Source organism: Oncorhynchus nerka, linkage group LG27 (genome assembly GCF_034236695.1).
Source record: "Oncorhynchus nerka isolate Pitt River linkage group LG27, Oner_Uvic_2.0, whole genome shotgun sequence".
NCBI lineage: Eukaryota > Metazoa > Chordata > Actinopteri > Salmoniformes > Salmonidae > Oncorhynchus > Oncorhynchus nerka.
The window spans coordinates 38,931,075-38,947,396 of record NC_088422.1 but is presented as its reverse complement, the minus strand read 5'-3'; the positions used below and the strand labels follow the sequence as shown (position 1 = coordinate 38,947,396).

General features: G+C 42.6%; 1 protein-coding gene across 1 annotated transcript in view; it reads right to left on the bottom strand.

Annotated features, from left to right (window-relative positions):
• The window catches only part of LOC115111749 (autism susceptibility gene 2 protein-like), a 421,129-nt gene that overhangs the window by 128,166 nt on the left and 276,641 nt on the right, over positions 1-16,322 (bottom strand). The window contains 1 exon segment of the mRNA XM_029638122.2: positions 14,697-14,726. Within this exon segment, the coding sequence (XP_029493982.2) occupies positions 14,697-14,726 (30 nt within the window).

Here is a 16,322-nt window from a genome sequence, read left to right as displayed (position 1 = left end):
ACCTTAAGACACACTACCCAGATACATCACCTAGGAGGACACTACCTGACGAGCCATTACTGATAAGCTCTCAGAAACACTCGTCTCTGTGATACACCATTCACTCCCTATACCGGGAGATAAGGGAGCGAGGAATTAATGTGTCAATCAAGTCAGCGTTGTGCCGTCCTGTCAAGCGAGTATTGAAACCATTAAAGAGCTGTAGCAGGGATGTGGTAATGGTCCCCTGGGAGAGAGGAGAGAGGCAGTGGGAGACTCAGACAGATACAGTTACTGCTGAATGACTGCCTGCCCGCCTGGAAAATAGAAGCAAATGGAATTAGACGACCTGGGTGTCGACACTGGGCGAATGAGCATTACGCCATCGCTGCAGAGCCATGACAGGGCAGGCCAGCCACTGTGTTAGCTAAGACTGGTAAAGAGAAGAGCACTGGAGTAGCATATTAGAGGCTAATGCTAGTATTCCTGACATGGAGAGGAGAGACAGGGAGCCATGATGTTATTTGCTAAAGCTAAAGAACATAGAGGAAACTGGATGAGCAGCGGCGCAGACAGGCGAGCTCAGCATAATAGAGTCAGGACGACACTTCAGGGCAGTCTTTGAAAACAGAGAGAGAAGGATAAATCCCGCCTTTTTTCTCTTCCTCTTAAATGAAAGAAAATGACCCTCTTCACTTCAAGTAGCATGAACACAGACATGAGAAAAGTTGCCAACTTTGGCTCGCTGATATTTCTAAATAGATGCATGGAATAATAATTGATCTTGTTTGAACTACATGGGGGAACAGAGGTCAATGAAGGTAATAGTCACAGCTAACCGAGGCCATGTGGTCCTACTGAAACAGTGGGAATAACATTCTCTATCTGCATGACGGATTCCACCAAACAAAACCTGTAGACTATTGGTGGTATAACATTTTGTTGGGTTTCTTTTGGTGTTATTGCTCTGTCTGTCTACGTGCTAAGTGTTGGACAATATGTTGCTCTTCATGTGCTTATTGTCTGTCTGTATTTTTCTTAAAGGGTAACTCTCAACCCCAATTTCAGCCTTTGCCCAACCCCTTCATATAAAGAAAAGAAATGCATTCAGGTTGTGGATCGGGGGGAATTGCTCATAAATATTCATTTTGGGGGTGGGTAAACGTGGTTGTACCTGATCTCAACACTTTCTCTCTAAAGCATTCTTACCAGAAGTCCACTGCCATGCTCAGATAATAAAATGATGCGCATCACAAGCAAATATGGCACTAAACAGTTAGCTAACAGTGGTAAGGCGCCGAGTATCTGACATCTATTGACATTTGCGGTGCAAATTTCAATCACCCATGGCACGCCAAAAGTGCAATCATCACCTTGAAAATGAAGACTAAGGGCTCAATTCAATCCAATCTGCATTGAAGTATTACAGTAGCTTTTTCCCAATGGCCAAATAAACTCAGTTCCCTTTTCCACATTTTGTTACGTTACAGTCTTATTCTAAAATGGATTAATAAAACAAAAACCCTCAGTAATCTACACACAATACCCCATAATGACAATTAGACATTTTTACATAAGTATTCAGTGCCTTTGCTATGAGAGTTGAAATTGAGCTCAGGTGCATCCTGTTTCCATTGATCATCCTTGAGATGTTTCTACAACTTGATTGGAGTCCACCTGTGGTAAATTCAATTGATTGGACATGATTTGGAAAGGCACACACCTGTCTATATAAGGTCCCACAGTTGACAGTGCATGTCAGAGCAAAAACCAAGTAATGAGGTTTGAGGAATTGTCAGTAGAGCGCCAAGACAGGATTGTGTCGATGCACAAATTTGGGGAAAGGTACCAAAACATTTCTGAAGCATTGAAGGTTCCCAAGAACACCGTGGCCTCCATCATTCTTAAATGGAAGGAATTTGGAGGAACCACCAAGACTCTTCTTAGAGCTGGATGCCCGGCCAAACTAAGCAATTGGGAGGGAAGGGCCTTGGTCAGGGAGATGACCAAAAATCCAACGGTCACTCTGAAAGAGCTCTAGAGTAACTCTGTGGAGATTGTAGAACCTTCCAGAATAACAACCATCTCTGCAGCACTCCACCAATCAGGTCTTTATGGTAGAGTGGCCAGACAGAAGCCCCTCAGTAAAAGGCACATGACCGCTCGCTTGGAGTTTGCCAAAAGGCACCTAAAGAATCTCAAACCATGAGAAACAAGATTAAACTCTTTGGCCTGAATGCCAAGTGTCACATTTGGAAGAAACCTGGCACCATCACTACGGTGAAGTATGGTGGTGGCAGAATCATGCTGTGGGGATGTATTTCAGCAGGGACTGGGAGCAAAGTGCAGAGAGATCCTTGATGAAAACCTGCTCAAGAGCTCACAGGAAATCAGACTAGGGTGAAGGTTCACAGCCAATCCAAACCAGGAGTGGCTTCGGGACAAGTCTCTGAATGTCCATAAGTGGCTAAACCAGAGCCCAGCTTAGCCGAACATCTCTGGAAAGACCTGAAAATAGCTGTGCAGCGACGCTCCCCATCCAACCTGACAGAGCTTGAGAGGATCTGCAGAAAAGAATGCGAGAAACTCCCCAAATACAGGTGGGCCAAGCTTGTAGGGTCATACCCAAGACGACTGTAATCGCTGCCAATTGTGCTTCAACAAAGGACTGAGTAAAGGGTCTTACTTATGTAAATATTTGTATTTATTTATAATTATATAAAACAGTTTTTGCTTTGTCATTATGGGGTATTGTGTGTAGATTGACGGGGGGGGGGGGACTATTTAATTAATTTTACAATAAGGCTGTAACCTAACAAAATGTGGAAAAAGTAATGGGATCTGAATACTTTCTGAAGGCACTGTAAAAACCTACAACTACTACCAGGGCAATCCCACAGGTATGCTTTCACTTTTCAGAATTACAAGTGTATGGGCACAGGATGAATATTGTAAATAAAGAATTACAAAAAGATATCTGCCCCGTGTGGGATTAGAACTCACAACCATTGAACTATAAACTAACTGTATTAGCAGACCAAGCAGTAATAGTGGTTGGGAAAAAAATAAAACGATTTGAGATGACCACCATTGTCATTCTTTTTTTTTAATGATGATGCCACCCGAGTGGCGCAGCAGTCTAAGGCACTGCATTTCAGTGCTAGAGGCATCACTACAGACCCTGGTTAAATTCCAGGGTGTATCACAACGGGCTGTGATTGGAAGTCCCATTGGACGGCGCACAATTGGCCCAGCGTCGTCCAGGTTAGGGTTTGGCCTTCATTGTAAATAATCATTTATTCTGACTGACTTGCCTGTAGCTACAAATAAACATAGTATCCTCATAGCCTACATGTTGTTTTTCTACGTAAAAGCACATAGATGTATATGAAACGGTAAGCAAAAACATTTAATTTGGTCATATGCAGAAATGTGCCTTAATGCCCTTTGAATTTTGTGTAACATCAGTAAGCCTAGGTCAAGGAAGCATCTTACCAAGATCATTGCCAAATAAGGCATGCTGTCACCTACTTTTATAGTAAGCCCTGAGGTGGTACCACCCAGAACATCTAGAAGGGAGAGTTTGAGATGACGTAGTGTTGAACTGCTAGGGGCAACTATTACTATTAAAATAGACCAAAATATATTGCTTTTGCAACAAACTGTCAAAATGATGACGAGAATTCACGTTTCACTATAACTAAGCCTAAAAAAAAATACCTGCCCAGGGACTATGATTGAAATTTAGCCGGCTGGCTAGAACCAGCACTTTTACTTTAAATGTTGATTAATTCTTACAAGTCTAAAATATTGAATTTGGCCTTTACTACTACAGCCCAAAGAAATGCACTGAATAACACATTTATATATGGCAAAAAGAAAGTCAAAAAATAAATAATAAGAAACAAAGTTAAGTGTTAATTATATCTAGGTGATATAAGAAAGCTCAGGTTTTTTTATATATATATTTTTTACACATACAGTACCAGTCAAAGGTTTGGACACACCTACTCAGTTTAGGGTTTTTATTTATTTATACTATTTTCTACATTGTAGAATAATAGTGAAGACATAAAAACTATGAAATAACACATATGGAATCATGTAGTAACCATAAATGTGTTAAACAAATCAAAATATATTTTATATTTGCGATTCTTCAAAGTAGCTACCCTTTGCCTTGATGACAGCTTTGCACACTCTTGATAATGAATAATGAATTGGTCTGCCATGTAGCATGCTTCTGTCTATAACATGAGCTGCAAAGTAGCTGCTTTTTAGAAAGATATCATGAAGAACTGCAAAATGTAGCTTCTGATAAGTCTTCTGATGACAGTGATGGGGAAAACAACAGTGTTGTTGTCACAGAAAAGAAGTTGACCGAGTTTTAAAATCAGTGGAATGCCTGGTAGAAGCAAAATATGATAGCTAAGGAAATGGAGAAAATTCTGGCATTTGATTGCAAATATGCGAAGGGAGTTGAAAAGAGAACACAGAAGGCTGTTGTATAAAACACCTGTTTCCGGATTACATCGTCAAACTAAGGGCAACCATGCCATTCGTGACAGAGAGGGAGAAGCGTTCATCCATCTATATGGATAAGTCTAGCTAGCTACATTTTCAGATATTATAAGTAAAAAATGTTGTCATTAAGTCACTTTCATCGCAAGTTAAAGTGTATTGTTAGCTATCTAGCAAACATTAGCTGGCTGGCTCGCCAGCTAACATTACGTGTATGATCTATGTATTAATATTATTCGTATCTCAGAAAGCCATTTGCATTGCTAGTTATATATAGCCTAATGTTATCTGGCTAGCTAACATTGAAACTAGTTGGTTAGCTTTAGCTACCTGCAGATTCATGCATAGCTGTGACAATCAGTTTGTATTGCTAGTAGTATGGGTTGAGATTATTGCTGCATTCAAAACAACTGGGAACTCGGAAATCTTCGACTTCTGATTTCAGTGCGTTCAAGACAACTGGGAACTCCGACTGGGAAAAATAGTTTTGACCGGTCATCCAACTCGGAATTCGGGCCTCTTTCTAGAGACCCGACATTCCGACCTGATGATCACTGGTGTCATGATTTTACTTTGATTTTTCCAAGTTCCCAGTTGTCTTGAAAGCAACATTAGGTTAATTGTTTAGCTATCTAACTACATGTCTAAACAAAAGACTCCACTTTGCCAGATGATTACATGACCCATCAAGTTAACCAGGTGTGTCTGGGGTTGATTATTGTCATCTATTGTATTTCATGAACATGTGTACATGTCTAAACAATAGTGACTCAACCACTTAGCTAGATGTGGCTGGGGGATGGTTTCTTTCACACGACCCATCAATTTGAACAGGTGTGTCTGAGTAAGAATCATCTAATAATTCTCAAATATTTATACAATATATATCTGGACACTATTTTTGATATTACTAATATGCAAATATGCAAGTAACCATTACACTATACCGTTTACACTTTCTGTATCCAGTGCATGTGACAAATAAACTTTTATTTGATATAGTGTGTGTTTACTAGAAACATTTATGCGAAGAAAAACATGACCTGCACCAAAATTGGATTAGGATATTGGCCAAGGACTAAATAGTGTATTTTTGCTACTACTTTCACCACTTTTAGTCTGGAAATCTTTGGTTGTTTACTACACTACCTTACTCCCTCTGTTTAGCACATGGCCTCACATGTGAATCCTTTTAAGAGATGGGTGGGGCTAAGGCTTAAGAGGGTGTGAATGAACGGGTGTAGACAAAGAAGAGCTCTCCAGTAGGTGTAACAAAACATTCAAGTGCCAGTTTCTTAAAAGTAGGGTTACAAGTTGATCAACTTTTAAAGCAGAATTATTTTCCCATTGTTCCTCAACTGCAGTGGATGATATACCATTTTCTAGCTCGGAGTCTCTATTTTTATCTAATGTAACAAACAATATTTTAGACCGAATTGAGCCGGTCAGTCACATATTTAACCCCTTTTTTGGTTAGGCACAAAACGACCTTCATACTTCCATATATTTTTAGAACCGGTACCAGTTACGTTTAGATGAGTCTTAGAACCGGTGCGTCAATCGACTATAGGGGGTTAATGTCCACTTTCCCTGCAAAAATAAAAGTAATAAAGTAAATTAACACATACAATCTGATTCACAATTACATTAAATATTGTTAAAAATAAATTGAGTGGCTCAGTTGGTGACGTCCTGTTTGATCAAACATCAACCTTAGACAAACAGTGCCATTGAGGAACAGATTTTAGTGTAAAGCAGGCTAATGGGTAACACATGCTTTGTATGAACCACTCGACAGACATAAATAATATGTTATCAATAGAGTCACAGAGAGCCGACCGCCCAGAATAGGATGAGTTGAACTCATTTGACCCTGATACAATCTAATGGTCCCTTCATATTCCACTAAAACGCCTGTGACAGTACAACAGGGTTTGTTTACACACAGGTCCTTCTGTTGTGGAGGCAATTCTTCAAGCACGCGGTTAGCCCTCTTCATGAACATTAAATTTAGCCAGGCTACAAACACACATGTATGCACGCCCGCACACACACACCCACACACACGTTTTAATAGTTGAAACAACACAGAGACTTCATTATGCTCTCCATAAAAGAGAAATCATCGTAATCATCTGAGCTACGCTTCAGGCCACAGCAGGGGGTTATTTGGTGGGTTATTCAGGGTCAAGGATACTATTTCTGACTTTGAATACTGTTCATTGTCAAACATTATGTTGGGATAATGGAGGAAAATTACACATTTCTTTAAACAGAGGGCTAGGCTCCATGGAGGAAATACGAGCGATGAGAAAACAATCTGAGTAGGCCTGTAGACCTATATCTCGGGCAGGCACAGCCATGCAGGTGAATCTACATAAACATCCCCACTGACAACATAGGACTCAGAGGTTACCGAGCAATCTAAAAAACAACAACACGGGAATACATTGGAATACATCTGCAGTCTTATCTGTTGTGTGTTTGAATATAATGGTTTTACGACGTGCTCGTATCTACCCAGGCTGGCCTGCAATACCATACACCAGCCTGGCTACCAGACAGTTTTATTCAAATAACTGTAACTGATTGCACCAAACGGGCACACCTGCAAGCAATATTCTAATTGATGTAATCTGTTAAATCCTGACAATGTGGGTGTTCAGGTGGCTGCTGATTTGAAGTGAAAGAAAGCAGCCATTGTTGGCAGCACCTGTTGCAGTTAACATGCTAGAAATTAAACAGACAGAGTTATTGTAAGTGTGGCCAATTACAAATGACAGTGTTTGTCCTTCCTTCATGAAAACCAATTTTACACTGGTGATTTGACTCCACTGATGGCTTGTCAAGATTGATTTTTTCCCCATCTCTCTCTGACCCTCATCATTCAATTTTCTATGGATGCCACTCGGTCATCTTGATGAAGTTAATAGTTCTCTCCATTTCCTCGATCTAGAAGAGGTCCGTTTACTACGGTCCTTACCCAAACACAGACATTCTTTTTTAGCTCATGTAATGAACATGGAAGACATGGTGCTCTTTCAGAGAGGAGCACTTTAGGAATTCACAACGGCTCCACTGTGATGTACGTCAGCTCTGTCTGGTTTCTATGGACAGTGGCACATTTTTCCGAGGCCCCATGACTGCCTGGTAGGAGTTAACTACCGCCAGTCAAGTCCAGAGACTACTGCACTCACATGGACCAACCCCACCCCATTCCCTATGCGTTCACTGAATAGATAAAAACAACAAACAAAAAAGGTTCTGATAGATTAGCCTTTCTGGAGAAAGAGATAAAACACACTCTTTGAATTTCCAGCAACTCAGTAATTGCTTCCACATGTTGTGAACAACACGTACATAGTTAAAACAACACCCTGACATAACACATATGGCATTCCTATTTCAAATGAGCAATGAACCTACCATGTGGCAGGTGTAGGGGGTAGGGGTATGGATAGACACAGACCAGCAAACAGAGAGGGAGGGTTGATCCGAGGATACAGAGGTGGGGGCCTCTGTCTGTAGAGTAGTTCCTTCCTCTCCCCTCCCCCTCCTCACCCATAGTGATGCCAGGGAGCTGTATGGAAACTGACAGGCCCTGAAAACTCCCTTCCTGTCATGTCAAACTGACGGGTGAGAGAGAGGCTCCCCTTCCCACACTCACTCATTCACTCACTTTTTGGTTCAATGAAGAGATAAAAGCCTATTGACTTGCCAAAGCTACAGTTCATGCAAATTATGCTGCTATCAATGTATTATTTATAGGGCGAGCGGAGCCGCAGACATTTCCACAGAACTGGGAGATAAGCTTACAGGAGATTAGGCATGCTATCTCATTCATTTACCAGGGAGTAATTGCTAAACTGCGGGGGAATTAAGATGTGTGAGGCTCCCATTGGTGGTTCATGGTGGAATGGCTGCAGGTGGTGGTGGAGGAAACCATAGATGAACAAGCCAGCCACCCAAGTAAACAAGTGTACAGTTGTGAAATTGATATTATTACAAATACTCTGTATAGACGCTGGCCAACAGCTGTCAAACAGACTGACAGAAGATTAATAACCGATGGCAACTTGACAAATCTGCCATTTAACAACATAAAGACTGTGATACTGTACATGCTGCAATGCTATCCCTAGGATATTAGGGACATCAGTAGTGTATTTTCTGCATGAAATTAATTGGAATATGATAACTCCAATCTACATAATAGAGTGATCAATGACATTTATTATCTAGATTTGCGTCACATTGTTGTACTGTATATAAAATGTGATACATGTTGTACACAGTCTGGGGTTATCATTGAGGTTAAAGGAGTTGCAAATTGAAAGACGCAACATTTCTCTTACACCTATAAAAGCAGTGTTATTATCTGCTTTGTGAAAAACTAATAATGGGAACATTTGAGTAAATGAGGGATACAAAGGGTATTGAAAGCAGGTGCTTCCACACAGTTGTGGTACCTGAGTTAATTAAGCAATTAACATCCCATCATGTGTATAAAAAATGCCAGGCAGGCCTTTATTTTGTCTACCATGGCTATGCCCCCATAGGATGACAATGATCCCATCCAAAGGGCACGAGTGGTAACGGAATGATTTTTTGAGCATGAAAACAATGTTAACTCTATGCCATTGCCGTCTCAGTCACCAGATCTCAACCCAATTGAACACTTGTGGGAGATTCTGGAGCGGCAACAGAGACAGTGTTTTCCACCACCATCGACAAAACACCAAATGTGTGTCGCATCCCTTCAACAAGAGTTCCAGACACTTGTAGAATCTTTGCCAGAATGGCGCCGGAGTGTACAGTGTATGGCATCCATTTTCCGAGCTCCTGACCAATTCCGCCATTTTGTGTGTATTTTTGCCCTGATCTTAACTCTTTTAGTACATAATGTGTCCGCCATCATTTCCTACGACTGAAAAGATCTTCTGGACATCAGAACAGCGATCACTCACCTCGATTTGGATGAAGATTTCAACTTCAACGAGTCGGCGGCACAGGACATACTGCTCACCCCTGGCCAGGCACTAATCCCTGACACTCGGGAAGAGAAAGAGACGGCGATATAGAGGCTGATGTGAGCTGTGATATCCTATGATTCTCGGAAACGTGGATGATCAAGGACATGGATAATATACAATCGGCAGGACAGAACGGCAGTGTCAGGTAAGCTCAAGGCGGGTGGTGTGTATCTCTTTGTTAAAAACAGCTGGTGTGCGATCTCTAAAATTCAGAAGTCTCGAGATTCTGCTCACCAGAGATAGAATACTTTATGATAGCTGTAAACTACACTGAATAAAAATATAAACTCAACATGTAAAGTGTTGGTCCCATGTTTCATGAGCTGAAATAAAATATCCCAGAAATGTTCCATACGCACAGAAATGTATCTTAAATGTTGTGCAGAAATTTGTTTACATCCCTGTTAGTGAGCGTTTCGCCTTTGCCATGATAACCCATCCACCTGACAGGTGTGGCATATCAAGAAGCTGATTAAACAGCATGATCATGACACAGTTGCACCTTGTGCTTGGGACAATAAAAGGGCACTCTAAAATGTGCAGTTTTGTGTCACAACACAATGCCACAGATGTTCTAAGGGAGTGTGCAATTGGCATGCTGACTGCAGGAATGTCCCCCAGAGCTGTTGCCAGTGAATTGAATGTTAATTTCTCTATCAATAGCTGCCTCCAACGTCGTTATAGAGAATTTGCCAGTCCAAATGGCCTCACAACCGCAGAACATGTGTAACCATGCCAGCCCAGGACTTCCACATATGGCATCTTCACCCGCGGGATCGTCTGAGACTAGCCACCCAGACAACTGATCAAACTGTGGGTTTGCACAACCAAAGAACTATCAGAAGGGAAGATAATCTGCGTGCTCGTTGCTTTCACCAGTGTCTTGACCTGACTGCAGTTCGGCATTGCAAACAACTTCAGAGGGCAAATGCTCATGTTCAATATATACATACTGGCCCTCTGGAGAAGTTTGCTCTTTACTGGTGAATCCCGGTTTCAACTGTACCGGGCGGATGGCAGACAGTATGTATGGCGTCGTGTTGACGATCGGGTTGTCTGAGGTCAACGTTGTGAACAGAGTGCCCCATGGTGGCGGTGGGGTTATGGTATGGGCATGCATAAGGTACGGACAACAAACACAATCCCATTTTATCGATGGCAATTTGAAATCACAGAGATACCGTGACAAGATCCTGAGGCCCATTGTAGTGCCATTCATCCACCGCCATCATCTCATGTTTCAGCTTCATTAAAAAGTGCATCGATGACGTCGTCCCCACAGTGACCGTACATGCATATTCCAACCCGAAGCCATGGATTACAGGCAACATCCGCACTGAGCTAAAGGATAGAGCTGCCACTTTCAAAGAGCGGGACACTAACCCGGATGCTTATAAGAAATCCTGCTACACCCTTCGATGAACCATCAATACAGGACTAAAATCGAATCCTACTACACCGGCTCTGACGCTCGTAGGATATGGCAGAGCTTGCAAACTATCACAGATTACAAAGGGAAACCCAAACGTGAGCTTCCCAGTGACCCGAGCCTACCAAACAAGATAAATTCTTTCTATGCTTGCCTTGAGGCAAGCAACACTGAACCATGTGTAGGAGCACCAGCTGTTCCGGATGTGAGTAAGACAGGGTAACATTCACAAGGCCGCAGGGCCAGACGGATTACCAGGATGCGTACTCAAGAGCATTCACTAACCATCTGGCAAGTGTCTTCACTGACATTTTCAATCTCTCCCTGACCCAGTCTGTAATACCTACATGTTTCAAGCAGACCATCATAGTCTCTGTGCCCAAGAACACCATGGTAAACTGTCTAAATTACTATCACCCTGTAGTACTCACATCTGTAGCCATGAAATGCTGGTCATGGCTCACATCAACACCATCCTCCCAGACCCACTCCAATTTGCATACCGCCCCAACAGATCCACAGATGACAGAATCTCTATTGTACACTCTATTGGAACGCTGGTCAATTTAATAATGTTTACATACTGTTTTATGTATGGATGACTGATGAAGACCTAAGGGTCAGCATGTTGTACTATAAAAAAAATCACATAGGAGCATGAGCAGCAGTGTACAGCGTTTTCCTTTCTGTTTTCCATGAGTTTGCCTACAACTCCAGCACCTGCAGAAAGTACCTGGATGTGCGTATATTCTTCAGCTTTTGTACATACTGTTTTACTCATTTCATATGTATATTGTGTATTCCTGTCAATGCCATCCTATTCAACTTTTGCTGTATATATATATATATATAAGAAAATATATACGAAAAGAAAATGTACGATCACGACGCTGCACCTTGGTCCAGTTCCTTCAACAGCTGTGACATATATATATATATATATATATCCTTCAACAGCCGTGACATATATATATATATATATATATATATATATATATGTCACGGCTGTTGAGGGAACTGGACCACGGTGCAGCGTGGTGATCGTACATTTTCTTTTATTCGAAAAGACGCCGATAAGACAATAAACAATACAAAACAAACCATGAAGCTTCAGGCTATGTGCCATCAAACAAAGTTAACCTCCAACAAACACAGGCGGGAAAAAGGGTACCTAAGTATGGTTCCCAATCAGAGACAACGATAGACAGCTGTCCCTGATTGAGAACCATACCCGGCCAAAACATAGAAATAGAAAATCATAGAAACACAAAACATAGAATGCCCACCCCAACTCACGCCCTGACCAAACCAAAATAGAGACATAAAAAGATCTCCAAGGTCAGGGCGTGACAGTACCCCTCCAAAAGGTGCGTACTCCGGCCGCAAAACCTAAACCTATAGGGGAGGGTCTGGGTGGGCATCTATCTGCGGTGGCGGCTCTGGTGCAGGACGTAGACTCCACTCCACCTCTGGCTTGGCCCACTTAGGGCCAAGCCCCGCCTCTAGTGCGGGGACCCTCGTTGCGGGCCCTGGACTGGGCACCCTCGTTGCGGGCCCCGGACTGGAGGGCGACATGGAGGCTCCGGATTGGAGGGCGACACTGGAGCCTCCGGACTGGAGGGCGACATGGAGGCTCCAGATTGGAGGGCGACACTGGAGGCTCCGGATTGGAGGGCGACACTGGAGGCTCCGGACTGGAGGGCGACACTGGAGGCTCCGGACTGGAGGGCGACACTGGGGGCTCCGGACTGGAGGGCGACACTGGGGGCTCTGGACTGGAGGGCGTCGCTGAAAGCTCCGGACTGGAGGGCGACTTTGGAGGGAGGAGACGCAGAGACAGCCTGGTGCGTGGGGCTGCCACAGGGCCCACCAGGCTTGGAAGACCGATAGGAGGCCTGGTGCGTAGAGGAGGCACCGGATGAACTGGGCCGTGGAGGTGCACTGGCGGTTTCGAGCGCAGAGCTGGCACCAACCGTTCTGGCTGGATGCCCGCTTCCACCCGGCAAATGCGGGACGCTGGCACCGTGCACACCGGCCTGTGAATGCTCAGCCTCGACACAGTGCGCATCACCCCATAGCACGGGACCTGACCAGTCACATGCTCGCCACGGTAAGCACGGGGAGTTGGCTCAGGTCTCCAACCTGACTCAGTTACACTCCCCGTGTGCCCCCCAAAAGGTCAGGGCGTGACACTATAGTTTTCTATCCTACATATTCTAAATATTCTATCCACATACTGTCCATAATTTAACAAAGGGGTTGAATACTTATTGCTTTCCTTTTGTATTAATTAGTAAATGTTTCGAAAAACATAATTTAATAACTTTGACATTATAGGGTATTGTGTGTAGGCCAGTGACACAAAATCTTCAGGCTGTAACAAAACAAAATGTGGAAAAAGTCAAGGGGTATGAAGGCACTGTAAATAGTTCACCAAATAGCTACCTACCTGCATTTATACTATCTGCATTGAACCCTTTTTGCACCAACTTTTTTGACTCATCACATATGCTGCTGCTACTGTTTACTATCTGCCACTTTATGTCTCGTTATACTGTATGTACACTAGGGGTGGTCCCTGACCTCAACAAAAATACTGGTCGACCAATCTATTTATTTTTTGCATTCTAGATGACTACCTCATGAAGCTGGTTGAGAGAATGCGAAGAGTGTACAAAGCTGTCATCAGGGCAAAAGGTGGCTACTTTGAAGAATCTAAAATCTATATTTTGGGGGGTTACTAGATGATTCCATATGTGTTATTTTATAGTTTGATGTCTTCACTACTTTTCTGCAATGTAGAACATAGTCAAACAAAGAAAAAGCAGGGAATGAGTAGGTGTGTCCAAACATTTGACTGGTGCTGTATATGGATGATGTATAAAGTCAGGCACATTTAACAGTCATGCTGTTGATTATAGACCTAAATAAGTTGGGGTTTCCTCTCTCCTCACAATTCTTAGACAATTAAGGCATGTAATAGAACCATATACCATTTCTGTGGCACATGTCTTAAGAGTGATGGACTGTCCCATTCCCACGGCTTCCACAATGAATTAGTCTCCAGGCGCGAATCAGACAGGCGTCTTGTTGCACCTTGATTAAAACAAAATGTTGTTGCTATATGCTTGACTAAAGAAATCTCGGTCGACCAACAGCTATCGACCAATCAATCGACCAGTTGACTACATGGGGTCAGCCCTAATGTACATATCTACCTCGATTATCTGGCAACCCTGCACATTGAATTGGTGCTCCTTGTATACTGCCATGTTATCATAATTCATTTTGTTTTTATTATTACTTTCATTATTACGTGTTTTACTTGTCTATTACTTCTCTATTGTCTTTCTCTCTGCGTTGTTGGGAAGGGCCCGTAACTAAGCATTTCACTGTTAGTGCACAACTGTTATTTACAAAGCGCGTCGCAAATAACATTTGATTTTGACTGAATCTAAACTGGCCCACTGCCCTCTAAAGACACTTTAAGTTGCGGTTTCCTTTATTTTGGCAGTTGCCTGTGTGTTTTCCTTGTTAGTTTCTTTCTTTTCTGTTACTTATCTGTGGGACGCAAATGCTCAACAGTAGTGGGACTAGCAGCGTTGTCGCTCCATTATAGCTCCTCCTCATCTCCTCTCACTTTTCTTCTTCAGTCAGGAACTCAACATTTGTTGTTCACAACTCCTCAAGTACAAGTGATGTGGTGGGGAAAGATAAACAGAAAAAAGCCGTACCTTGTCATCAACGTCACTCTCGCTGTCACACTGCAAGGGAAGAGGAAGGGAAAACATAAGGAATTATTCATTTTATCCCCCCCCCACCACCACCAACAACCTCATAATCAGTGCAGATGTTATTTTTCTGGGAGACTTCTTGTTCAGTGACAGCTTTCAACACAAATGAAGGGAGATGAAGGGAGAGAAAGTGTCGCGTTTGAGAGAGCTTTCAGGGTTCTAAAGGAGTACACAATATAATACAATAACGCTATTCTTGAGTTTTCCGTGCAAATACCATAGTTTGCAAAAAGTGGAAAACAAATATCAGTATAGACTGCACGAGTTGTCGAGTGTCCATTTTGCAATCAACAGAAAAGTGTCCTTCACTCTTGATTAGAATATGAATTGTGCTTTCCACACATCTTCAGACCATCATATCCTATAACCAACATTCTCCATTAGTATGTTAACATGAATGTATTTCACATTTGGTTATAAAAAAGGACTAAAACTTTTGAAATGCAAATGTGCAATTATGCCCACAATGTATATAACCACTTGTCTCCTGCATGGCTAGCATCCCTTTATAAGGCACAAAAGCTGATCTCTCATTTAATCTCTACTTCCATTTCTCACGTTCATTAGGTGTTAATAGTGAATAAATGCTCCTCCAGGTCGCTCCTCTCTCACTACAATGGGAAGTGAAGTTGTGGAAACAGGAGTGGACCAGTTGGTCAGACCTCCTGGACCTCACAGCGGGGGAGCCAGGGAGAAAAGAGAAAAGCTATTCACGCAAAGAGCCATAGAGAAGAGAAGAAGAGAAGGTCCCCTGAAAAACACTGCCGGCCTGGCTTCAATCTGTCAATTAAGTTTCTGTGGCAACATATTTAAGTGCCCCTCTTTATTTTGTTTAACTCCTTTTCAGAGCCCCGGCACAAAGGGAGACTTTGGGTCAAAAGAGGCACAGCGGCCCTTTGTGTTGTAGCGTGGTGGGTCCAAATGTAGAATTAAGTAACGAGTACCAATCAGCACTACAGACCAGACCTGGGTTCAAATACTAGGCGAAATCTTTCTAAAACAGTTAGCATTTGCTTTAGTCTGCCTGGAAGTGCAGGACGGGGCGGGGTTTGCACTTTTGCGACTATTCTATTTGTTCTATTGCAACTGGAAAACTCAATCAAGCCCAGCTTAAGTATTTGAAAGGATTTTAAATAGTATTTGAACCCAAGCCTGCTACAGTCCAGAGGTAAGGATGTCTCCAGAGAGCTACTCTTATGCCCTTGAATCTTCCCATTCTGTGGGTGAATGGCAGAATACTTTCTCTGACTGGGGAGAGTGGTAAAGTCAAGAGATTCTGTGGCTCAACATGATATGAATGACCGTGTGTGTGCGTTTTACATCTGTCTATATAACATCTTAAGGCCATGCTGAAGTCCTAACCTTCCATTTTGAGCCATTCTTACAGAAGAAAGGGAGTCGAAACATTTACACTGGAGGCCAGATCAATGGAAAAGAGAGAACACACTTATTAATGCATTGATTTCCTTTCTATAACTGGCCATTGTTGATAGTATTCAGAGGCAGTGAGTGAATGAGAGAGAGACTGGGAGACACACACACACACACACACACGAGAGAAACAGA